The sequence below is a fragment of the Lepidochelys kempii genome, chromosome 6 (genome assembly GCF_965140265.1).
Source record: "Lepidochelys kempii isolate rLepKem1 chromosome 6, rLepKem1.hap2, whole genome shotgun sequence".
NCBI classification, from domain to species: domain Eukaryota; kingdom Metazoa; phylum Chordata; order Testudines; family Cheloniidae; genus Lepidochelys; species Lepidochelys kempii.
Genome location: NC_133261.1, coordinates 38431601 through 38458672, shown reverse-complemented (window position 1 = coordinate 38458672; position 27072 = coordinate 38431601). Strand labels below are relative to the sequence as shown.

The 27072-nt window shown below is 43.0% G+C and overlaps 1 protein-coding gene across 10 annotated transcripts in view; it reads right to left on the bottom strand.

The window, feature by feature from the left end:
- The window catches only part of MICAL2 (microtubule associated monooxygenase, calponin and LIM domain containing 2), a 188491-nt gene that overhangs the window by 36949 nt on the left and 124470 nt on the right, over positions 1 to 27072 (bottom strand). For all 10 annotated transcript variants that reach the window (XM_073347611.1, XM_073347614.1, XM_073347615.1 and 7 more), the window contains 4 exons: positions 15886 to 16078; positions 10529 to 10701; positions 7029 to 7073; positions 5955 to 6029 (listed from right to left, as the gene is read on the bottom strand). In XM_073347611.1, coding sequence (XP_073203712.1) covers positions 5955 to 6029; positions 7029 to 7073; positions 10529 to 10701; positions 15886 to 16078 — 486 coding nt within the window. The remainder of the gene's footprint in view (positions 1 to 5954; positions 6030 to 7028; positions 7074 to 10528; positions 10702 to 15885; positions 16079 to 27072) is intronic.

Here is a 27072-nt window from a genome sequence, read left to right as displayed (position 1 = left end):
ATAAACTCATACCTGCCAACAGCAAGGAACACAATTACAGGATAGTAGATGACTGGGGAGAATGTTTTGTTGGGTAGAAGAGGAGATTTAGAATGCCCATTTTCCCTCCAAGACTCAATGGGACACTTAAACAAGTCCCGCTGCTATTTCTCACTGAGCCTCTGATTCTGTTCAGTCGAATCCAGGAGCAGCTCTTCTCCTCCTTGACAGAGGATGAGCGTTGCTTCTGGAGGTGCCAATTAATCACAGCAGGGGACAGAGGCAGCAGCTGTCAGAGGGCCTTTTATTTAGTGTGTAATGAGGGGAAATGTTTTTGTTCTCTACAACCCAAGAGATGTTGTTTATTGAAATAGGCATCCTCAGATCACAGAAGTCGAACAGCAGAATATGAAATTAGGTTTGCCAACAGACTTGTGAATGAAGAACATTCATGTCTGTACAGCTTAGAGTACATGGGGGCATTTATTAACATAAGTAAGTATTACATCTCAGTGCACTGGAGGAAATCCAGTTCCTACATGAGGGTCTACTATAATGCAGAGTACAGGTCATAGGCTTAGACCCTAAGGCCCTGGATCCTACACAGCTACACCCCACTGTAAGGTTACTCCCAGCTGGATTCCCCCAGTATTCAGTGAATTCAGTGTGACTATAACTATATTCAAGTAGCCGTCAAACTAGGACGCTTTAGCCCTTAGGATATAGCCAGATTCTTCAGGTGGTAAAAATGAAATCTGTTTTAGACATCACACGTTAAAAGTGTGGAAATCCACACTGCTGAAAGACCAAAGTCTTAAGATTTAGAAGAGCAATTCCCTGCATTGGATCTTTGAAGCCATCTGAAATAGGCTTTTTAGACCATATATTTTAAGGTTTCAGAGTAGCAGCCGTGTTAGTCTGTATTCGCCAAAAGAAAAGGAGTACTTGTGGCACCTTAGAGACTAACAGATTTATTTTGTTAGTCTCTAAGGTGCCACAAGTACTCCTTTTCTTTTTGCATATATTTTAAGTAATTTATGAGCAATGTATGGTTAGGGAACAAGTCTGAAAAGGAGACTGATAGTTTTCTGAGATGAGTGACATTCTTGTAACCAGGTAGGAAATTATAAAAGGAAATGAAGTCACACACTGTTCCTAGAGACGGACAAATGCCTTTATTTTGTGCTCAGGGTATGCTGACAATATGTTGCTACTCAATGGAGCAGCACGCTTCAGGTTTTGACAAATTCATAAATTACACTGCTTCCTTTCAAAAGACTTTTAGCTCCCTCTAGAGACTCCTTCCAGAGGAACACAGGAGGGTTTAATAAAGCAAAAGCAAAATTAATAGGCAAAAATTTAATTAAGCAGGTAATGCGCTTATTGAGAACAAGCTGAAAATGAGCTGGAATTAAGAAATGCCCCCTGGCTTTTTTCCCTTTTCTTTCTTTCTTTCTTTCTTTCTTTTTAACCCTAGATTAAGCATTTTTCTTTTGTGATTTTTAAACCAAAGATCAACTGAGGCCAGTTTTTGTTTTAAGTCTTTTTTTGTCAACTATGGTGCAGAACATGAATAAATCCAAAAAGTTCTTTGTGGATGCTTTCAAAGACAGTCCCAAGTCTTAAGGTAGCCAGGACTTATGTGGGAAGTATTATGAAGGGAGTAGGTCTCTGATAGCCTCCAGCAGTTTATAACCATGGCTTTATATATCTAAATTTAAATTATGGCAACCCTCGCTCTGATGTTGCCAGAGTTCCTCCTGCCCCAGTCCACACTACCCGTAAGTTGGACCCAACTTTCTTGTCAGCATGGGACAAGGAAGCTTTTTCCTACCTCAGCTACCTCTGTCACTTCTCAGCAGCTGTCACAAGCTTGTGAATCCCTCACAATAACAGGACTTAGTATTTCTAGTTAGTGTAGGTAGCTAAGGTATCTGTCCAGATGGAAGGCTGGGCTAGGATGTGAACTGAAAGGTCTATTGAAGATTTGATTGTTGCCTTGTTGAATTTCCCCCAGGAGGGGCTGGTGATTCATTTGTCATGAATCTTTCTTTGGAGGACTGGAATATGTTTCAATTTGTTAACCTCCCCTGTTTGGTGGGATTATCCTATCAGAACCATGAAATATCTTGACAGTTTATTCTCCTGGGATATGCAAGCTATTCCATGGGTTGAGAACCAGATTCCTCTACATCTGGCAGGTTATGAATGAGGGTCAGCTGTTCCCACTTGTTCACTTTCCAGTGACTACCAGGTTAATTACTATTTTTTATTCAGGTTTTTTCAACACTCCCATATTTACATATCTGGAGCTCTCTAACTGGAACTATAATCTGAGGCTGGGGTACATGGGAGACGACATGCAGTCTGGCTGGTAAATGTGTGAAGTAAGAATCATAAGATTATTTCTAGGAAAGCTTTTTACTAATTTTCTAAAGCATATTTCTGACCCCAAGCCAAGTATTCTGGTTTGCCAGTGAGGTGTGAGGCTACCTGGATACTGACTTCTATGGGGAAACAGGGATTGTACTTGTTTTATAACTAGTTTTTATGAATTCTCTGAAGGCAACAGGCATTTGAGTACTAATGGGAGGGGCAGCACCTACCTCCACATCTAGGAAGCTCAGCTAAAAGCAGACAAAGTGCTACCATCATTACACACTGAAGCTAGGCCCTTTCTGACGGCTGGATAAAGCTTTGAAACTTAAGCAGAAGTTGGTCTCACCAACAGAAGTCGGTCCAATAAAACACATTACCTCACCCACCTTGTCTCTCTAAAATCCAGGTCTAACTGATTTCCTGCCTGTAGCATGAATGTCTCCTTCAGTAGTTTGGGAAGGTAGGTGGACTCAAGCTGATTTACCATTATTGCTAAAGCTCAGACATCATGCCTCTCATAAATAGACCAAAACTCCAGTGCCAAAATGATTGATCTAGGGAGATAACTAAAGACGCCTCACACACTGCAGACTAGTTGCAGAAAAGGGGAAGCTAACTAACTGATAGGATATGAAGAATCATTTGTTCAGAACTGGATCCTGGAAGAATTACTCTACTATTAACCCTCTTGCCACCAGTGCTGCTTGGGATCTAACCCAGGCCTGAGCCAACCTCCACTGAAGTCAGTGGAAAGACTCCCATTGACATGAATAGAGCTGGATCAGACTTCCTGAAATGAAATTATTTTGGGGGAAGACCAGGTAGTACCCTTCTCCCTTGCTCCTCTGCTGGTGCAGTATTCCTTCTTTTGGTTACATTAACTAGCTATCAAAAGGATATTCTGTAAAATATGCAAAGCTTCCCATCTAACTGGGAATGCTCCACCTGTGTGCATGGGGATATTTTCACCAGGTGGTGCTCAAAAGCATAGAACCTACTGGGAGTCTAAACAAGAGCACAGAAATCATTAGGTAGCCATGGAGCCACTGCCATCTAGTTGAGTGCACCATTGTATTTGAAGCATAGAGCAAATTTGTACCCCTAAAAAGTGTAGGGGGAGGGATCTTCTTGTTTGGAGAATTACAAGTTATTGTAAATAGTTGTCTTGTAATGCTTTCCAACAAGTCACTGTACTCGGTGATATAACTGAGAACATATCTGCAACATGTTTGCACTAATACTTTTTATAATTTCCTTTGTATTATAGAGAGTTAATAAGTCAAACCACAAAACCCCACAACTAACTGCCATAAAATACTTATAACAAAGAAACAAAAGCAAGGGATGAAATCATCAGAATGATGGAGCATAGAATAATACAGAACAATGTAAACCATCACTGGATGATTACCTGTTCCATGCATTCCCTCTGAAGCACCTGGCATTGGCCACTGTCAGAAGACAAGATACTGAACTAGATGGACCTTTGGTGTGATCCAGTATGGCTGTTCTTATCCCTTAAAATTGGTTTAACAGAACCCCTTGTCCCTGTTTCACTCACTAAATACCTTCCAGTTTGAGTGAAATTCTCTCCTGTGCAAAGGGTCAGCACAATGGGCATATGTGTCACTTACTCAAAATCATACTCATTGAGACTCGAGTATTGCACAGACCTTGTGCTGGCACTCTGCACAGGGGTGAGTTTAACTGGGAGCTAAAGGCTCTCAGCTCTTCCAGGAGATGCTCAGCTCCTGGCAGGATTGGGCTCTAACATTTGTTTCATTTCACTCCATGTGTTACTGATTCACTTGCCATAAAACAATGTGACAAGAGCAAATACATTTACACTTGTGCATACTCCTGATCCCAAACACAATCATCCTACCTCATCATCTCTTTCTTCTGTATGTCTGCCTTATGGCTATCTCTGGGTTATAGTTAGAACTTACTCTCATCTACCTTCACCCTGTCTATGCTGAAATCCTTCTTCAAACCCCTCTTCCATGGTTTTCCTAATCCTCTGATCAGAGAGCTGCAGCCATGCCATAGGAACATATCACCACCGCCCTCCATCACCTCCAGGGGTTTCCTATCCATTTCCAATGCTCTGCTCACGCCACACTTCCAAATCTCAGCTGTATGTATGTCGACTCATCACAGCCTTCCCTAGTTTGAGATGATGGTGTTCAGCCATGTCTCACCAAACTGCTTCTGAGCCAGAAGCCTTAAAACCTCTTACCTTAAAACCTTCTTTTTCTATTTCATCAGTATAAATCATGAGAGGCTGTGGACTAAGGAGACCAACACACACAAAACACAGCCTTAAATCATAACTATGTAACTTCAAAGGGGATTGTACAATGATCACTGAGCTTTCCTCATCAAGCATTTAGACCAGAGGTGGGCAAACTACAGCCCGCAGGCCACATCCAGCCCACGGGAGCCTCCTGCCCGGCCCTGAGCTCCTGACCCGGGAGGCTAGCCCCTGGCCCCTCCCCTACTGTTCCCCCTCCCCGCAGCCTCACTGTGCCACCAGCACAATGCTCTGGGTGGCGGGCCTGCAAGCTCTTGCCAGCAACGCAACTGCAGAGCTGCTGCCTGACCCGGTGCTCTGTGCTGTGCGGTGCCATGGCTGGCTCCGGCCGGGCGGCACGGCTGCCTGTCCTGGTGCTCTGGGTGGCGCAGCTGCAGCACCACCAGCCACCGGTTCTCCAGGCAGTGCAGTAAGGGGACAGGGAGCGGGGGTGGAGGGCGGGAGTTGGATAGAGGGCAGGTGAGTTTGGGGTGGTGGTCGGAGCAGGGGTGTGGATAGGGGTCGGGGCGGTCAGAGGACAGGGAATAGGGGGGTTGAATGGAAGCAGGGGTCCTGGGGGGGCAGTCAGGAAGGGGGGGTGGATAGGGCAGCGGGGGGCAGTTAGGGGTAGGGGTTCCGGGGGCGAGCAGTGAGAAGAGGTGGTTAGATGGGGCAGGAGTGCTGGGGGGGGGTCAGGAGAGCAGTCAGGAATGAGGGGGGTTGGATGGGGGACGGTCAGGGGACAGGGAGGGGTGGATGGGGCAGGAGTCCTGGGGAGGCTGTCAGGGGGCGAGAAGCAGCGGGGGGTGTTGGATAGAGGGTGGGGGCCGGACCACACCTGGCTGTTTGGGGAGGCACAGCCTCTCCTAACCAACCCTCCATACAATTTCGGAAACCCGATGTGGCCCTCAGGCCAAAAAGTTTGCCCGCCCCCGATTTAGACTATATATACAGCTAAAGGCTGCCCAGAGTCCAGCACCATATAAGTTTAATGACTGATCCTTTGAGTACCGGAATTGCAAAAGAATGAGTCATAATACATACTAGATATCATAACAGTACATGGTTCAGTAGAATAATCCACTATGTAGGAAACAATCACACAAGATGGGAGTCTGTTTTATATTTTTGGGGGTTTTAAAATCTCCATTTCCTCTTTTATTATTAGGAAAGACTCAAATACATACAACTTTAACCCAGTTCCTACCATAAAAGGTAATTAACCAAGCCTCTCAGTAAGAGGAATACAACCAAAGGCCACTGTACAAATAGGAAATTCAATTGATTCTCAGGCTTTACTTACTAGACTGAATTTTTCTCCTCCAATTCTGGTATTTATTCAGCGTAGAGGAGTGGAAACTATTGGCTCTTTGTAGTGCTTCAGAGAAATAGGAAAGAGACATTGTTAACAAACTAAGCAAATATAAAGAGTTATTACAAAACTAGACTTTGTATAAAACTAGTTTAAACATGGTAAAAGTCATAATACCAGTACAGAACATTGTAATTATTTTATTCTGAAAGAAGCAGACAGAGTGCACAGTGCATATTCCCTCTTCTCTGGAGCCCTGCTGCTTCTGCCCCCCCAAGTCATCTGCACCTGCTGTTTTTGGTGAAGTAAAATCCTACCCCAGGCACAGACCTTGGTGCAAATTAAACTGAGAAGCAGTTACTGTCTCAGCCGTTTCTCCTTCCCTCCCATGGGGACTGATGTATTCCTACTGGCTCATGTACTGTGTCAGATGTGCCTACATCAGAGTGTCCTAATGCTGAACCACTGAGAAAATAATTCTCGCTATTGGAAGGTAACGGGACTGGCTACAGCGCATTTTTTGTCCTGTAAAATCATTAGAATGGATTTTTAACCAGTTGCTCTGAGCAGCTGGTGTGCAAGCAGCTCCTTTAAAAAACTACAGACTTTTGCCAATAGAGGGCAACACTCACCAACAAGTGCTAACCACAAAGCCGATCCTTAAAACTATTTTATTTGCATTCTCCTTTACACGTTAGTTAACTTTTACCAGATTGTTTACATCACAGAAGCCCATTTGTATTGCACAGTTCATATCTAGTGTGGTCACTGTTTCTCTTACTCATTTGCTGGTACATTCACCACCAAAGAAAAAAACCCAGAGTCCAAACAGTGGCTTTTTTTTAAAAAGTATTTAACCTTTGCATAGGGATACACAAAATGCAGTAAACTTAATTTCGGACGGCTTATCCCAGAAAGAATGTTGGCTCCACCTCATAGCTACACAGAGAAAGAGAGGTCAGGAACATAACCTCATGCATACTGGGGAAGAAGGGGACAAAGGGAAAGAGAAAATTGGGGTGACAGAGGGCAAAGATGCAGGTGGGGGATGACAGTATGTAGTACCTTGTATGTGAGGACCATTCATGGTAGAGTGGCCTGTTAATCCCTCTGCAGTCATAGGATAAAAAGAGGGGGTTTGTGGGTTACAGGTTGTTCTAATAAGTCATAAATCCAGTGTCTCTATTCAGTCCCTGATTCTTAGTGTCAAGCAGAGTTATGAGTTTAAGCTCCCAGGCTCGTCTTTTGAAAGTGTTGTGCAGGTTTCCTCTGAACATGAAGACAGATGGTTTAGACATAGACTAGAGAGGGACGACAGAGGAAGATGATTTTAGAAGCAGTAGTTTGGACAGAATGGAGTGGGAGAGAGGACTGCCCTCATTATATTACATGTGGACATGTTCTGGTAGCATGCATTGTGATTCATTGTTGTATTAAACAAGGAACTCTTTATTAAAACAGCTAGTTAGATATGCAAGATCCTTTGCCTTTTGTATTAAGCATGTTTTTAATAAAAAACAACAAAAAAACCCCCACCAAATTACTTCCCTGAGAGTTCACTGCCACGATATCACATGCTGGCAGAGTCCCTTTCACATGAAGGAATAGTGGGAGGAGTTAATGCTACATTGTATTCCTCTCAGCAACCTCCCATTAAAGGCAGCAGAAGCTTGGAACACAGTGAAGGTGGGGCAGGGGAAGGCAAATTAAAGAACCCAGCCAATACTGTACAGTGTTCTTATTTAAAAGTAAAATCTGTTAAGAATTCCATGAATACTGTTGTGTTTAACGTATCCACATATTTTAAATATACAAATTAAGTTGAAACAACATTATGACATCCAGGAGCATTAGCAGATTTTATCCTCTTCTAACTTTAGAAACTGAACACACATTAAAACACAGACTAGGCCTAAAGTAAAAGCAGCTTCATAAATCTGGTTACAACACAGTCTGCACAGAGGCCGGACAGTGTTAAATCTGGTCAAAATAGCAAAAACAAAACAAAACTAGGCCTTTGCACTAGTAAATATTTAGTCCACACATTAATGGGGCTAGTTCAGCAGTGTCTGGGATTATGCCTGGGATCCTTGGTAGAAAGGTGTTCTCAGGGGAGAGACAGGATAGGAGGTTAGAGCTCAGGGGGAAACAGCAAAAGCTTCCTGACATTTTGGCACTCACTCTTTCATTCCTGTTTTGTGCTCTGGTTCGTTTAATACCATCCTTCTTTCCTACCTCCTTTAATCTTAACGATGGCTTTCTTTTCTTATTCCCTCTAACAATTTATCTACCTATTCAACATCTTCTGACAACTTTTTTTTTTTTTTTGCTAAGCCCAACAGAAAAATTTCACTAATCCCAAATCCATCCTGATTACTATCCAGCCACTGCAGCTAAACAAGTTATTGGTTGCTGCCTGCATTGTCTAATTGGCAACTGAAAACACCTGCTGGATCAGTTTCTTGCTCCGTCTCCTCTGGATCCCATACTTACACTGCAGTCAAAGGTTCTATGTCATTAATTGCAGATATTTCAGGCTGAGACAAGGTGGGTGAGGTAATATCTTTTATTGGACTTCTGCTGGTGAGAGAGAGAGAGACAAGCTATCAAGCTACACAGAGCCTGTTCCTGAAGTCTGGCAAAGGGACTTCAAGCAACACCGCAAAATGCAAGGTGGAACAGATTGTTTAGCACATATTGTAAGGGATCATTCCAGGTTAGGTTAACCCGTTAACCCCTCTGAAGTCATAGGACAAAAAAGAGGGGATTAGTGGATTAGAGATAGTTGTAATAAGCCATAAATACAGTGTCTGTTTCAGTCCATGATTTTAGTGTCTAGCAGAGTAATGAATTTAAGCTCCCAAGCTCATCTTTTGGAAATTTGTGCAGGTTTCCTTGGATGATGAGACCTGATAGAGCGATCGCTCTATATCTGACCTATGAAAAGAGTTCACCCACAGGTGTTTTTCTCTTATTTTCTTGTGAGAGTTCATTCCACAATGTAGCAATTGACTGATTTCACCTGTTGTGGCATTTAGTGCACTGGAGGAAGTACGCCACATGTTGTGATAGGCACGTGTAGGATCCATGGATCTTGAAAGGTGTGTGGTGGAGGGTGTTGATCATCGTAACAGTGGAGATATGTCTGTAGGTTTTGCATCTGTTGTTCTGGCAGGGCCTGGTGCCGCTTTGAGTTGGTGGGTCCTGGTCTGTGGGGAGCTTGCTTCTGATAATGAGCTTGGAGAAGTTGGGGGGTTACACATTTCAGACTGGCTGCACTTGACCTCTTTGTGTTAAGAGTAGGGGGATGGGGCTTCAACTTCCCTTTAAAAGCAGGACAGTATTTCTCTTCCAAGACTTGCTGGAGGCTGCTCTGGTTCTTTTACTATTGCCGGTAGGTGGAAATGGCTCAGCAATGGAGATTTAATCTACCTCTGTTCTTTTTCTGCCACAAGTTCTTGACAAGAGCCCTGCAGATTCTAGTGTTAACCCTTCCAGATTGCAAAAACAGATCAAAACCCTGGCCAAGCCCCTTCTGCCATGACCCACAGACGATTCTTCAAGGCCTCAGGTTGTTATGATTCAACCACACAACATGATATAACCTCTGCTAGTTGGCAATAGCTTTTCAGAGACAGTTGTGTTTTTTTAATTATTAAACAAGTTCCAGTTCTGAATTTCTCCTTTGAACTCTGGCTCCAGATAGAATTGCTGATCTACACAGCTCCTGAGTGTCTAATCACCTTCACTCTGGTTACAACCTTTCCCTCATTATATTTTCAATGGAGAAAAACTCCTAAATCAGTCACAGATCTAGAAATAAATTAAATTGAGCACCCTCAGTGCTTCCCATGAGGACTCTGACTCAGCCCTGCTATGCCTAGGCAACACAGCATGTATTGTATGGGCCTCTAGCGGAGTGTCCTGACATTGTGTCACAAGGAAAGGATTCATCTCATCAGTATGAGTTAAGCATGGGGACAGAACTGCTCTAGGTACCCTGATACCAAGGCTTTGTTGTCTGTTTCCGTAGAGTCCTCTAGGGTAGATAATATCACTCCTATTGTTGTTAATGTTGCCAACCGTCCAGGATTGTTCTGGAGTCTCCAGGTATTAAAGATAAATCTTTAATTAAAGATGATATGTGATGAAACCTCTAGGAATACGTCCAACCAAAACTGGCAACCCTAACTGTTGTGCAAACTCTCACGATACTATTCAGAATTAAGAGCAGAATTAAGAATTCTTCAGTGCCCTGGACTGAACAGTTCCTTCATTACATTCACACTGTTGGTTCAGAGGAGTTTAGTTATTTGATTTAAACAATATGTAAAGAGGGAAGACAGGATTTTGTTGGATCCTGTTACAGTATCTAGAGGCAGTGAACCATCACAAGAAGTCTTCCAAAGAATTAAGATAGTATTTATAGGTTATAAACTTACTGCATCACTGATTATACCAACAAGATCCTATCTGCTTTGACAACACTCTCAGAAACAGCAAACAGGCTGAGTAGCTGGAGCATGACTGGCTTGGGTTAGTTTATTTACAGTGGATTCACTTGCCATCAGCAGCTTTGGACTTTTCACGGCACTCCTCTTCCTTCACAGAACTTGTGGTCAGCAATGCATGCTCTCTTATGGGGTTTGTATAGGACACAGGCTCAGGCAATGAGATCTGTCCTTCACTAATTTCAGAATTCGATGAGTCACCATAAAAATCAGATTCCAGCTCTGAACTAAAAGTATAAAATAAAACAAGTGTCAAACATTTTAGAAAACACATGCTATGGATTTAATTATAAGTATCACCTTTAATGCAATAAATCCTGACAGCAAAGTGTGTGATATAATATGACTTTACAGCTGGCCTCCAGCCTCACATTTATTTTTTGCTCTTGGAATGTAATTTGCTGACAATACTATGTGCCGAAAACTGCAATAGTCCTAATTGTTTTATAACTCTGATTAAGACCATAATAGCCATGGACAATTATATTCAAAGCCTGAAATCTGCTGCTGAGAGTCAGAGTCTCCTTCTGAATTATAGTGAGTCTCCTTTGACCTGAACAAGTTAAGTATGTCTTCCTACAAGTCTGCTGTTAAACGAAGAGGAGGAAATACCTGAATGTCTAATGCCCATCACGCTAGCAATAAGATACAATGCTAACATGTGGCACCTTAGAAACTAACCAATTTATTTGAGCTGTAGCTCACGAAAGCTTATGCTCAAATAAATTGGTTAGTCTCTAAGGTGCCACAAGTACTCCTTTTCTTTTTGCGAATACAGACTAACACGGCTGTTACTCTGAAACCAATGCTAACATGAATATACATTTCTGGCTTTTTCCTCTATTTAAAATTTTTAAGTAAAATAAAATCACAAAGTAAAAATAATTAATATTTTAAGGGTACATGCTCAATACAGCACAATGATAAATGCAATTAGACATTAGGCCAGTGTTTCACATTTGGGTTGAGCATGAATACACCCAGAACTGGGGGTTTAACCTGACATTTTCAGGATACTAATAGCTGGTTCAATTTTTGTATTTGGTTCAGAAAAAGTGGTTTAGCATAAACATAAAGATGAAGTTGGGTAGAAAGGCAGGTTTTCACCATGTCTGCTTGTCCAAACAGATGAACGAAGGCAGAGTAATGTCACTAAGAAGCTTTCCCAAGTGGGGCTAACCTATGGGCCACTGCCACCCAAACTCCTCCGTAGAGTTCACTGGGGCTATGCCAGGGACCCCCCCGCCTTTTATGACAAGAACCACTGCTGCACAGAACCCTGGCAAATCCAGCCAGAGTTAGGCCCTCCCAGGTTGTTTATTCCAATTCCCCAGGCAGCCCCAGGTCAGGCTTTAGATATGAATGAAGTTGGTGGTTGTTGAAGTCTGTCTCATGACCACTTGGTAACTGGCATGAACATCCTATTCGTGCAGCTAACAGCCCTGGGCTGACATAAGCCTGGTGGATTGTTATTTGTTAGTAGACAGGGTGCTCAGGGAACCCTTGTCCTGAGGAGTGGATGGTTCATGGTTGTAGCACAGATTCTATGGGAAGAAGATCAGAAGGGGGTAGGTGAGGTAGAGAAAATTTGAAGGCGCAGAAGGCTACAACCCCACCTCACTACCCTTAAAGTCTAAAATCTATTCCAGCTTCTCCTGGGAATGGAAGGTTTTGGGGGGACTCCCCTCCCCAAGAACTGCATACTTGCCAATCATCTGGTTTAGGCTGGGACAATCCTGATTCTTCTCTGTCTTAGGTAGCTCGACCTAACTGTTGCCTCAGGTGTTCAGGCAGCTAGGACAGAGGAATGTATTTACTGCCTGTCCTCCTTATATCCCAAAGGGGGCCGCTTTTATGGTTGCCTTGTGGCTGCTGAGCCTCTTTTTTCCTCCTCCCCTGCTGCATATCTTGCTTTTTCCACATGCAGTCTAGAGCCAGATAAGGCAGCAGCTGCTTCTGAGGGGGAAAGCCGATAAAGAGAAAGCTCCATACATGGCAAGGCACTGCACGGGGGAGAGAGGTGGAAAGGAGCAGCAGATGGAGGCTATTAGGCTTCCATCCCTTCTGCAAGACAACAGGTCTTCATAAGGACGTTGGTTTGAATGGGATCCCAATCAGGCCCTTTGGGGTTCGCCCACTATTACATTTCTGTGTACTTATGCCATGCGGACAGTGGGGTTTTCCAGGCTCATATGTGTCTATACAACATTGTGGCAAAGTCTTCTGATGTATCAAGGCCACATTGTAATCCAACATATGGAATGGGGCAGAAGGCACAAAGTTTGTTTATTTTTGCCCCTTTGGTCTGGTAAAGCGGCTCTTCAAGAACAGCCTGAAAATGATCAGGAGTGAGGCCCTAATAATTAAGGGTAAGACTACATTTCTTACTCGCCAGTACTCCACATGTAGCCCAGCTGACTTTGCTGGTGATGTAAAATACTAGGCAACATAGAGTAAGGGCATTGGAATCTGGCCATAAGACGCTAATGTAAAAATAAACCTCAAAATCCCTGAAACGCAGATACGAGCCTCCAGCCACCTGGAAGTCTTCTTGCAAATAGTTTACAGAGGAAATGTGTTTTGGGGGTGTGGAGCTAAAGTGGGTGATCCACTCATTCTGACCCAGGAACAGGCTCAGAAGATCTGAAATTAATACTTTCACTATAGGTGGCTGAAAGTCAAAGCTTTTCAACGGAGGAAAAAAAGGAACCATTTTTATTTTAATTTAATTTTAAAGAACACTGCCAATTTTTCAGTCAGCTCAAAAAATTCACTTAGTCTTGCATGGCCATGAGCACTCATACTATTAGCCCTAGACACTTCAGCAGGATTGTGAGTAACTGTTCCCCCGGCCCCCTTGAGGAAGGGTGGGGCTTGTCTACACTGGCAATTAACAGAGCTGCAACTTTCTCTCTCGGGTGGGTGAAAAAACACCCCCCCCGAGTGCAGCAAGTTGCAGTGCTGCAAAGCGCCAGTCTAAACAGTGCCTCAGCGCTGGGGCCAGTCAAGGCACGTTAAAGTGCTCCCGCAGCAGCGCTTTAATGTTGCCAGTGTAGACTAGCCCTCAGGCTATGAGCCCTCAGCCCTCTTAGGCTATGACTACACAGTGCACCTTACAGTTCTCCCGGCGATAAAACAAACCCACCCCAAATGAGGGGCAGTAGCTCCTACTGAAGCCACATACTTAAGTCTTCACCGGATAATGTTGGTACACTGTTTTGAAAAGCGTTAACTGTTTGTTATTATACTGGCCTTTGGACACAGCCCTATTACACCCAAGAGGCAGTGAGCGCAGGTACCTTTAAATCAATCATTTGGAATTCACCACTGAGATTCAAACACAGATCCTCCTTGTCCCTTGCCACCAACTTGTGCTTTTTAGGGCTATGTAGTTTGAATATCGCAGCTTCTGAATTTTGCCCCACCCCCGCCACACACACACACACACACACACACACACACACAGGCAATGATGCTTACTTAACTCTAGTATTGAAACAGTGAAGACCAATAGCTGACGGATTCCTCTTACAGCATCAGATTTGATTTCTAGTAAATGAACAGAGCCTGAAAACTATTTTTATTTAAACCCTGTTTAAGTCTTTGATGGTCAAGATAATTAATGGAGACTGATATACCACTGTGATTGGGACCTGTGCCATAAGAAAAGAAAATGGAAATGCCACTAGTTTTGAGAGATATATTTTTGTTTAAAAGGACAGTCTCCCCCTCTGAAGTATTTATTTTCCTTGGCTCGCAAAACTATAAATACCACAGCATGAGATTTGTCCTCTGATCTGCACTCATTAGGTGGCCATTATTCATAAGTGTCTCAAGCTAGTACTAAGAAGCAGCAGCCTTTGTGATGCAAGTAATATTTTATCTAGCTTTTCATTTGCACCTTCCCCCTGAGAATCCCATGGGCAGAATGCACCCTTAAATCATGGAATGTCATTTGTCACTTGCCGTTTCATTTTGCCTCCCTTTTTAGGCAAGTGTAGTACCTACTGACTGAAGTACCCTCTCTAGCATGTCAGGCAAATGATTACAGCTTTAGTGTAATACCAGGAAAGCGATATCAGCAGAGCTGGCACAAGCCATTTTGATGACAGATGTAACGCCATCCTAGGCTGAGTTTCCTGCTGGGACTAAACCAAAGACCTCTGGATCTGAGAGCATAAGTCTCTGTGCCTGAGCAAAAGGACCGGATACATTAGGTCAGAGGCTGTAGCAGATTCAAACATCTGTATGTGGTCCAGCCACCAGAGAGGACAGAACAGCCACTCTGTATTATTGTATGCAGTGTTGTTGTAGCCATGTCAGTCCTAGACTATTAGAGCTTACACAGCTGTAGAAGAACTTGTCTCTCTCACCAACAGCAGTCAGTCCAATTTAAAAAAAAATTACCTCACCCACCTTGTCCCTCACACTGTATTAGGGTTGGTTCCAAACATATAATGCACTGTAAGCCTCCATACTAAAAGGTGTTTTATCAGGCAGGTAGAAAACTCTGAATCTCTTCCTCCCCTGAGCTATGTTTACCCTTGTGGCTGTAACAGATGAATTCGGGAATGGATTTTTTCCTCCCTGTCTGAAATACATGTTAACTGATATAGCCAGACATGTGACACAGTGCAGAGTTATGCAAGACATTCGTAGGAGATAAGTTATTTTCTGAGACCACATTATCCAGTTTCAGCAAACACGAAAAGATTGTTAATGGCTATTTTAAAGGATTTCTATAATTTTAATAAAGCTCCTTATTAACCAAAGATTTTTGCATTTGCAACAGATTTTTTATTTTAGGTTGGCAGAATTGCTCTCACTGAAAAATACAGATCTAGCCTTTATTGTAGAGGTGTAAGTTGACTCCTACACGACTCTGTCAAGAGTTGAGCACAGAAGTCTAAGATGTTCTCTCCATTTTTATATAAGACTTGGGCTTCCTTACAAAAGTCTCAAAGGATGATCAGATTTCTAATTCTATAAGGATGGAAAGTTCCATCATATGACTAGAAGAAGAAATGAGGCAGGGAAGCCTCTCTGAGAGGTAGGAGGCATGTCATGTGACACACTTTTGCCATGATTGTACTCCCACTGTTCTAACTGATATACTGTCACTTCTGGAAAATGAATAGCTGAACTTGGTTAGATCAGGGATATGTGACTCAAGCCCTTAGGTGGGATGTGAACATCTGAAAATTCCCTGGTAAGTGAGTCATATGTTTAGGGGAGGTTAACAGCCGCAGGAAAGACTACACTGATTTCTCTGTTGGGTTTCTTTTGCACCATTTTCAATTGTTTTATGAGCACAGTCTGATGAAAACCCAGACACTGTATTCTGTGGTTAACTTGTTCCTGGGAGACACAGACCCAGCTTTGTGGTGGCTTTTTTGTTATAGGTTATATACCTGCTCCCATCACTTGTTACCATGACTCGAATGGCCAGAAGGTTGTGCTCTGTCATTTCTTCCTCTGGGATGATTCTCACAGAAGTCCAATCAGAGGAAAAGGCCGAACACCTGCTCTCTAAATCATAGTGCTCAGGGGCATTCTTAGGCTTCTTAGGAGAGGTAGGTTCATCTGCTATATTGAGGTAGTAGTCTAAAAAAAGCAAAGGACATGAAAACATACTTCATGATATCATAGGCAATGAAAAGCGATGGATTCAGTGGAGGAGATTCAGATCCAAAATACTTGTGGTCATTTAGTCACTGGCTTCCGAAAATAATTATTACATTGCTTAAGACACGGTAACACTCTATTCAGGTACCATAGATTCAGCCAGCCATAGAATGATGTTCTCCATTTAGCCACACAACACGTATGTAACAGCATGAGCAGCAGCAGCACAAGCTTTCCCATATAGTCTCACCAGTCTTCACCAACCCAGACCTGAAGGGAGCAAGTCTAAAGATGAGGGGTAGTTCATCTTTGATCCTTGCTGTCTTTGCCAACAAGTTGGCTGGTTAATGCCAATTGCCACTCCAAACTCATTTCACATGGGCCACACGCAGTCATTTTCAATCAGTAGTGATAAAAGGCTCCATGGCCTCTTACCAGTCCCCTGGGCCATCCAGTGGCTCATAAATCACTCCCCAAACCGGGAGTTGGGTTGGGAGGGGACAGACAAGTGGGCGTGAGTGGCATCTAGTAGTGGGCTAGGGAATCAGTGGTGCCAGAGCTGGAGTGTGGAAATGTGGAGGAGCATAAAAGATGGCTGCTGCTGATGGTTGGAGAGATATGTATGAAAGAAGCAGGAAAAGGGTCAAACATTGGGAAGGGAGCCAGGTGGTGGTGGGGGTAAGGGGGAAGCAGCATTACTCCCTTTGCCTGTAGCCTGGAAGAATTTATGTTCTCTCTTCCCACAACTTGTGTGGTCTCTTTAGAGTAGCTTGAAGAAAAAGAATGGATCAGGCCAAGACCTCCTTTTTGCCTGCTAGACGCATTTCCTATATGGTTTGAAGGCCCCACATACACACAAACTACGCATCTGAGTAATTAAATGTGAAGAAGTATCTAGGGGAACCCAAGCCCTTTATGTGCAAGTATTTTGCATAGTTTTTGGTGAACCAGGACTGCTGGGCAGAGAAAAATGGGTCGGTCTTTTCAGAACATGATTTTTCTCTTGTAGAGCTAAGTATGAACACTGAGTCTGGGGAAGATAAACTTCTACTGGCAATCAGCTGACATGATCCATAGGTTTCCAATGCATGCAGAAGGAATGAAGACTCAAAATTAGCGCTCTTTCCTTTACAGGTGAGATTTTTCAGAAGTGCCTAAAGGAGATAGGTGCCCATCACCCTCTGAAACTCCCAACTCCCTTAGGAGATGCATCATACAGCTATAACACACCTTGCAATAGTGCAATGAAAATTTACCAGCAACATCTAGTTACCCACCTATTACCACAAGGACTGGAGATAACAAAAAAACCAAAAAAAAAAAAAACCAAAATTTTTTGTTTGCCTGCTAAAGCCCCAGGGCTCTCCCTTGCAATATTCTACTTGCCCACTTTGCAAGAGACTGACCCATACACTAGTCTGATTCTCCTCTCACTTATACTAGCTTTACTCCAACTTACTCCTGGTTTACTCCAGTTTAAATGAAAGGTGAATCGGACCAAATGTCTAGATCGACTGTTCTCTCATGTATGAAATAAATCCATCTTAAGTTGCATCAGCACAGCTTTTTGATACCTGACATGAGTTCATTCATCACTCCTGCCTATTATAACTAATAGCTATAACTCAAACACTAAGTACTTGTCCAGTTTAAACATGGAAAACAACCAGCTGAGGGCATAAGTGTTACAACCAAAAGGCTGCCACAGAAATATTATAATGCAGCTCAAGTGTTGGCCTGTAGGACAGTTTTGAGCAGCTGTTCCATGCCTATAATTACCATAGCTTTCCCCTTGCCTTCTCAAACTGCAATCTTACACATCTTCTAGACTGTACACAAAAGGCACTCTCAGAAAAGCTCTCCCACTGTGGCTGGGAATGTATACTGCAGTATCATATATGCATATTCTAACCAGGATTGAGATGTAGCCTGGCAATCTGTATATTGTTTTTCCTTCCATCCTTCTCCCCTCCCCTCCCTCATCCGTTATACTGAAGCACAGGGTACAATCACAAAGAGGCTGTGGTACAACTTCCATGTCATTATTTTCCATGACCTCAAGCAGCTTCCTTGTTATAGTTACAGAACCTTTCAGTAGCTCACTGAAGATCAAAACTGATTCTTGTGGCTTGAACATTTGTATTTTGCCCCTTTAGCTAAATCCAGATGAACTCTGAAAGAAATAATAATAAAATCCAGTCCCCAATGGCAGGAGCGATGGCAGTACAGTTGTACCTTTTTGTTCCAGTCTGATTAAGGGTCATTACTCAGTCTATTGCAGACTCTGAGCAATAGAATAAGTGATTTTGTAGTCGTTTTATGGACTCCCTGGGCTCCGAAGAATCTAGGAGCACAGCATGTAATCTTAAAAAGGACATAGTCAAGCTCTTTAAATCTAATTTTGCACATACCTTAAAATAAATACACTTTCACAGAGGGCTCTGCAGTTTTCGTTACTATAGTCCTGCTGCTCCCATTCTTTACAATAAATGAAAGGGGGAAAAATATCACTAAATACAGCCTCTATTCATAGAATATGATCTTCTCTTTGGCTCTTCCCATGAAAATGGAAGTGGCCGTCTTCCGAGTTCTTCAATACATCAGCCTCCATCACAGCCAGAGGGGGATCATTTGAAACTAATCCAAGGTATGTGGCCCAGGGCCAGAACACACAGAACAATGAGGGCTCTGCACAACTTAATAGCAATGACTAGTACCGAGAGCTAAATTTAGACCTCCATTGCCTCCAACTTATAAAACCATGGTAAACAAACAAAAAAATCGAAGACGCCATCTATCTTCAGACAATGAGGACTGACAAACATCTGGCACACCCCAGCAACAGAAGCTATGACTCATCTAAAAAAAATCTGAAGCGTGATGTGATTGCCAATAACTGATCACATGACCTGTTCCTGGGAAGGGTATTATCTTTGTAGGGTCCTTCCTTGGACTATACTGTAGTCACGGTGAGAAACGCCCACATGCTTAAAAGACAATGGAAAGGGTAGAGGTAGGAAAGGATAATATGGGGGGGGGGGGGGAAGGGGAGAAAAAACAGACAACAGATTTTGGTTACTTCTGTCTTATCGGCCTACTGTGGACTTCCCAACATGATCTATTGTGCTTAGTTAAGAAACTAAAAAAGCAACCCCAAGTACCTGAGAGGTAAAGAACTCAAACTAAGAGGGACTTAATGGCTGTGCGTCTTTGGTCCAGAGCTCTGACCTGCAGCCCACAAGCCTCACCCTGGCTTTGCCCAACCTGGTTACTCCTCTCAAGCTGACGTTAGAACCCTTCCAGCTCCGAATTCGCCCCCAATTCGTCCTACTTCAGGGATCAGTCTCTCTGTGAGGGTCCAGTGAGAGGAAGTGTTTGGTTCACGGCCTTTAGAGTACAACACTCCAACCTGCTGGCATTCTAGAAGCACAGACTTTACTGAACTTACACAGCACTGAAGATTTATGATGAAAGTAAAACAAGTTTATTAACAAAAGAGCAGGGATTGAGTGATACCAAGTAAAAGAGCTAAAGGTAGAGATGGTTACAAGCATGTAGAAGTGAAAGCATGCATCTAAAAGTCTAAAACTTAATCCAGAAATACAGCCTCCATTCTCTCACCCACAGTCTCCTTTCCAGCCTTTTCCTGCCCAGGATCCATCATAGGGATCAAATCACTTGATTTCTTTGTCTCCTAAGGTGAAGGATGAAGATGGAGTCATGCTCTGTTCTTTATATCGCTAAGGCATATCTTTGTCTTAGAAGTCAAGAAGGCTGCTTTGGGGATTAAATCTCATGTCTCTCTCTGGGATGCGGAAACCAGGTTAATTCTCTCTCTCTCAAGTTCAGGATAACCCATGCTGGGTTAGCTTGATGGCTTTGTTTACTGCTAATATGTAAATTGAGGTAAACCCACATTCCTCTGTCTAGGACAGACCTGTTTATCACCTGTACCTAGGCTAGACTATCTTGTCTTCAACATGTTCTAGTAACATCCCACATAGGGAATCCATAACTTCACATATAAGGTTAACACATGCATTTTACAATGATATTAATAACCAGTGTGTGTTAGATTTCATATGGAACCTCACAAGACCTGTTTTGTACAATATTATTGCAGTTGTGTGTAAGCTGTGAATACAGGGGTGCCTAGCTCAGCTGTGCTTTGCACAGGGCCCAAGGGCTTTCAAAGGAGGTTTTATGCTACGTCTGCACCTTACCAATCTTGGGGCCAGCCAGAGGGACTAATTTGGCCCCCAGTGCAAATCAGAGCAGCCACTAGTCTGCTCCAACTTATTCCTGGCTGTAATGACCCCCAAGAGGCTGTCCTAAGAGCTGGGGAGGACAGAGCTGCTACAATTCTCCCAAACACCCCCTTTTCCTAGTCCAAAGTTCAACACTATGCTGGCTCTACACCATCTATGGTTCTCGTATGGCAGAGGAATAAAGTTTAAGATGGCTTTCTGCCTCTTATATTGCTTGAGTGGCCCACAGCAGGTGGATCAAAGACCAGGATCTAGCCCACTGTCTTCACCCAGATGTTGAATGCGACATTAAAAGTCCACTTTGCGTAAGCACTAGCCAGTTATCAAGTTAACAACTATACACTCACACTGGTCTGTTTCAATTTGAGAAAGAGAGAAGAGTAAGAGAATGTTTTTAAAACCCTCAGTCCTGATACTAAAGCTTTCTGCATGCTGGCCTTTTTTTTTTTTTTTATGGGTTAAAAAAACCTTTGGCCACATCCTCAGTTGGTAGAACTCGGGTGAATCTAGCTCCTGATGTTTATGTGATTGCTAACATCCATATATAGTCATGCGCCCCATGACTGCAGAGATTTCATTTAATTTGTAAGGAAATTCACACCTCTCAATTTTTGTGCCTCTCTTCTGTGTTGGGAGCCAGCTCATCTTTTTCAAAGTTGCTCATCCATCCAGGTAACAAGTCCCCCTGCATTCAGGTTGGTACTAGTACAACCCTTGTCTTCTTAGTTTACAAGCTGAATGGAACCCAACATAGGTCCAGCCATGGTGACTCACAACAGAAGTTCCTGTTTAAGGGAAAAGCAGATCTTGGACAGGAAAGATTGAGCAAATTGTATCTGCATGGGAATGAACCTCTCTTCCCCTGCACACACAGCCTAGAGTTATATCAGAGCCTGGCATTCCATTAGTCCGATCCAAATGGAAAATCAAGTGGAAAAGCCTATTTTGCTAAAACATGCTTTGTTTAGCATAACATAAACAAACCTTTAAAGCTACACTTCATTAAAAAATACCCACCACATTCTGCCTGAAAATTGTGTTCCTACTATTGTAATGACTACCACCTGAAATTACTACAACTGAGAGATAAGAGAGAAGCAATTTTTCTCTGTTATTTTGGTGTGTTTAGTTTGGCATTTGACCGCACTTTGTGTACAGTCAGATTTTCTGTTTCTTCTGTACACAGACAGTTCCTCCCAAGTTTGTGTGTTTTTTCTACATAGCAACAAGGAAGAGAAAAAACTTTTTAAAACATAGGAAAATGTGAACGTTAAATCACAAAAATGGACATGGATATTTAGGGACAGATGCAGTATGTGAAACTCTTTCTAACTCCTTTTTTGAAACTGACTTGATTTCAAGTTGGAGTTCCTTTAAAATAGCCCTAACACACACAATTTAAGTACCTGGAGGTATTGCTTTATAGACAACTGTGCTTTTTAAGTCCATTTAGGGCTGGCTCTCTCTTCTAAACAATCATGTGAAAATTGATTTCAGTTCCTATTCTTTTATGTAGTTGGCCCAACTTTGTAATGGGTAAATTACCACTACTAATTTTACAGATCAGGCTTGAGATGAGTACTTCATTTTCCTCACACTTCAAAGAACAGAGTCATTCCCCAACAGGATCTGGGGAAAGCCCATTACTAACAAGACACCTCTCTGCCACAATCAGTCACAAACGTCTTTGAACAGCAATCTTTTAAAGTTTCTATGTAACAATTCCATCATATTCCCACCTCATCCCAAAGTAGAAAGAAATTAGTCTAGGTATCTGTGCTACATTTAGGTGCATATTGTAACCAAATATTTGGTTACAAATGTTACAAGACATTTAAAAATATTAATTTGTAATTACTGCTGTTTCTCATAAAGAAAGGTTAGGAATTTCTTTAATGCCCTCAACCATGCAACGACTTTCACACCCGTTGAACTTTCTGAACTGTGAACACTCCCAATGAAGTCAAGGGGACTACCCTGAGTGTGAGTTTTCCAAAGACAAAACTGGCAAAACTGCCATTAAATTCAGTGGGACCAGCATTTCTCCCACAATGCAGGAAGTTAAAACACACGTAAGGTTTTGCAGGATGAGGGCCTAGATATATTGAGTAATTTGAATGTTCTCTGCTTAAACCTGGTTCTCAGTCACACTGAGATTACATAACAGCACCTTGATTTCAGTGACATTTTACAGAGTAAGGTACTGCTCACTGGGATTAAAGGTGGTGGAATCAGGCCCGTTATGCATTTACCCAAGGAATGTTTCAATCCCTCTGAAAAAGAAATGGTATGAACCTAGTACAAAAAGCAGTGCCAAGCTGTTGGTAGGCTCATGTAAACACCACAGATGAAGAGCTTTGCCAGTTCAAACAAAAGACTGGATACTATACAGATTTGCAATCCTTTTGTTATTTATTACCTACGCTTTCATAGGAATGAAAACAAATCGAATCAGCTGTCAACTGGACAATGGCTGAGTTCTCCTTAGAAGCCCCATGGAAGAGGAGACAAATATTGAAAAGAAAAAAGACAGGATTTAAATGCACTGATTTAGAGAAAGAATTGTAAATAAAACTAGAAGTGATGAGACCTTCTTCTGCAAAAGAAAATAAAAAAGGGATGCCTGAAGTAAACTTCCTGATCCAGCAAAGCACTGAAGCCTGTGTATAATTTTAAAGCACGTTAAGTGTCATGCTTGATCTGTGCCCATGTGTGGAGTCATCCTCCTGTTTGAGGAATTGAGGGCGCTCTGCACCTCAGTTTTCTATCTATGTTTATAGTACTTCTATGGCTCCGTTACCATAGTATCTGAAAGCCTCACAATCTTTAATCCTTTTATCCTCACAACACCCCTTTGAGGTAGGGAAGAACCATTATTCCCATTTTACGGAGGTGGAACTGAGGCAGGCAGGCAGGCTAGACCTGTAACCACAGGCTCATCCTTCCTCTCTAGGACTGGGCCCTCCTTTTGTAAGGTTTTCCTACTATAAACTCACAGGCTGAATATGACTGTTTGAACCTTAAATGATCAACATATGCAATGACATAAAAGTCACTGAAATGTCCACTCTCGGAATGGACAGATACACAAAACCTAATTTTCTGCTAGTGTCAGCTGATGTCTCTCCATGGAACTCGATCAAGCAGCACCAGATTATACCGACAGAGGACACAGCCCATAGGAAATAGCCACTTGAAATAACCTATTGCATGCATGTAAGAATTTTCTTCTTTTCCACTACAGGCTATTACTGAATTTTCCTTGTGTCTTCTATGCTAATGAGCTCTAGCTGTAAGCATACATTCTCTGGGGCTAGTTTGGACTGAAGTTCATATTAATCTCTTACCAAAATGTTTAAATAAATTTATCCTTGAGGGTATAGACATGCTGTGCAGCTGCAAGGTGTTAATCCTAATGGTAGCACTTACTCAGCCAAATCTGAAGTTAAATCGCAGCCAGTGGGTCGATAGCACGCTCCAAGTATCTACTGACAGACTCTGAGCCAATTAAAATGGAAATGTCCTAATGACAATCGACTACTTTTGTCAGTGTATGCTAAATGTACAACAGCATCTGTCATAAATATAAAGGGAAGGGTAAACCCCTTTGAAATCCCTCCTGGCCAGGGGAAAGCTCCTCTCACCTGTAAAGGGTTAAGAAGCTAAAGGTAACCTCGCTGGCACCTGACCAAAATGACCAATGAGGAGACAAGATACTTTCAAAAGCTGGGAGGAGGGAGAGAAACAAAGGGTTTGTGTGTCTGTCTGTAGTCGTCTTGGCCAGGGACAGAACAGGAATGGAGCCTTAGAACTTTTAGTAAGTAATCTAGCTAGGTATGTGTTAGATTATGATTTCTTTAAATGGCTGAGAAAAGAATTGTGCTGAATAGAATAACTATTTCTGTCTGTGTATCTTTTTTGTAACTTAAGGTTTTGCCTAGAGGGGTTCTCTATGTTTTTGAATCTAATTACCCTGTAAGATATCTACCATCCTGATTTTACAGGGGGGATTTCTTTATTTCTATTTACTTCTATTTTTTATTAAAAGTCTTCTTGTAAAACACTGAATGCTTTTTCATTGTTCTCAGATCCAAGGGTTTGGGTCTGTGGTCACCTATGCAAATTGGTGAGGCTTTTTATCCAACATTTCCCAGGAAAGGGGGAGTGCAAGTGTTGGGAGGATTGTTCATTGTTCTTAAGATCCAAGGGTCTGGGTCTGTAGTCACCTAGGCGAATTGGTGAGGCTTTTTACCAAACCTTGTCCAGGAAGTAGGGTGCAAGGTTTTGGGAAGTATTTTGGGGGGAAGGACGCGTCCAAACAGCTCTTCCCCAGTAACCAGTATTAGTTTGGTGGTGGTAGCGGCCATTCCAAGGATAACGGGGGTAATATTTTGTACCTTGGGGAAGTTTTGACCTAAGCTGGTAAAGATAAGCTTAGGAGGTTTTTCATGCAGGTCCCCACATCTGTACCCTAGAGTTCAGAGTGGGGGAGGAACCTTGACATGGTGGCACAGTGGTGGGATTAACCTGAAATCATTTTGAGATCCAGTTGAGATTTTTTGAACTAGAAATACAGATTTTAAAAAGGAATTTTTAGGAAGTCCAGAAGGCAGCTTTGAAACTGAAAGCAGCTTGGTTTCTCTCTGCTTTGTGGCCAAGCAGAGACAAAAGGGGATTATCTTGTGAATTGCAGGTTTCATTTGCCTGGAGGCAGGGTACTTAACTCCTGCAGGGAAATTCACAGTCTTCCAACCCAGAGGTTTGTGTTTTTTTTTTTCTTTTCTTCCTAAAAGTAAATAGGGGGTGTGTGCTCTACCCATTTGCCTGGAGACAAAAGTGGCAGGGTTTTTTTTTTAGGATTTTGATTTTTTTTTTTGTTTTACAAGGAGCACAGGTTTGAAAAGAATTTTTTTTTTTTTCTTCGTTGGGCTGGGTAAGCAGGTTTCCAAGTAGTTGGAGGTTTTTTGCTTTAATTTGGGCCCAGAGCAGAGACAAGGGAATTGTCTTTTTCTGTAGGCTGACAATCACTATCAGAGAATAGGTATTCTATTCCAGCACAGCAAAATTTTACAGCCAAGTTTTGTTTGTTTATTTCTAAACCTCAGGTGTAAAGTTAGTTAAAAACAGAGAGGTTAGAATGACCAAATCCTCAGCTCGACTACAGCTGGAATTAGCCAAATTTCAGGCTGAGGAAAAACAAAGGGAACATGAAAGACAGATAGAACTCATGCGGCTGGAGAAGGAGGTACAGGAGGCTGCCCACAAGAGGGAAATGGAGGCAAGGAAGCATGTGGAGGAGATGGAGAGGATAAAGGCCCAGCAGAATATACCAACAAACCCTAGCAATCCTTCTCCAGGTACCACTTCCCATCCCAGAAAGTTCCCCACCTACAAGGCAGGTGATGATACTGAGGCCTTCTTAGAAAACTTCGAAAGGGCCTGCCTTGGGTACAACATCTCTACTGACCAATACATGGTAGAGCTGAGGCCGCAGCTCAGTGGACCCTTAGCTGAGGTGGCAGCTGAAATGCCTAAAGAACACATGAACAAGTATGAACTGTTTAAATCCAAGGCGAGAGTCAGAATGGGGATAACACCCGAGCAGTCTCGTCGGAGGTTCAGAGCCCTAAGGTGGAAACCAGACATGTCATTTACCCGACATGCCTACCACATTGTGAAACATTGGGATGCCTGGATATCAGGAGCAAGTGTTGAATCTCCAGTAAATTTGCCCTTCCTAATGCAAATGGAACAATTCTTAGAGGGTGTTCCTGAGGAAATAGAAAGATACATCCTAGATGGGAAACCCAAAACTGTAATCGAGGCAGGAGAGATTGGAGCCAGATGGGTGGAGGTGGCAGAGAAGAAGAAAACTGGTCGCAGTTGGAGCGGAGACCAGAAGGGACCACCCCAGACCACACCCTATTACCGGGGGCCGCCCAAAGCCCCACCTACCTCCCAAAGAACCCTCCAGACCCCTTATCGTCCCACCACCCCGTTCTCCAGCAACCCTCCTCGTCCCAGTGACCCGTCAGCTGGACGATGTTTTAAGTGTAACGAGCTGGGGCATGTAAAGGCCAACTGCCCCAAGAACCCCAACAGATTACAGTTCATTGCACCGGAATCACACCAGAGGTCCACAGGCCCAGATACCTCCCAGATACCCTTGGAGCGGAGGGAAACTGTGAGTGTGGGCGGGAAGAAGGTCACCGCGTGGAGGGACACCGGAGCACAAGTGTCAGCTATCCATGCTTCCTTAGTGGACCCCAATTTAATCAACCCAGAGATCCAAGTGACGATTCAACCCTTCAAGTCCAACTCTTTCAATTTGCCTACAGCCAAGTTGCCTGTCCAGTACAAGGGCTGGTCAGGAATGTGGACTTTTGCAGTCTATGATGATTATCCCATCCCCATGCTGTTGGGGGAAGACTTGGCCAATCATGTGAAGCAGGCCAAGAGGGTGGGAATGGTCACCCGCAACCAGGCTAAACAAGCCGTGAGGCCTAGCTCTGTTCCGGAAACTTCTATCAGGACCCAGTCAGAGGTGATGGACCTGGACCCCAGGCCAATGTCTGCAATAGCAGTAGTGGATCCAGTCCCAGAGACCCAGACGGAACCAGTCCCAGAACCGGAACCAGCCGAACAACCAACACCAGACCCCGTGTCAGCACTGAATCCAGTACTTGCAACCTCAACACCAGAGGG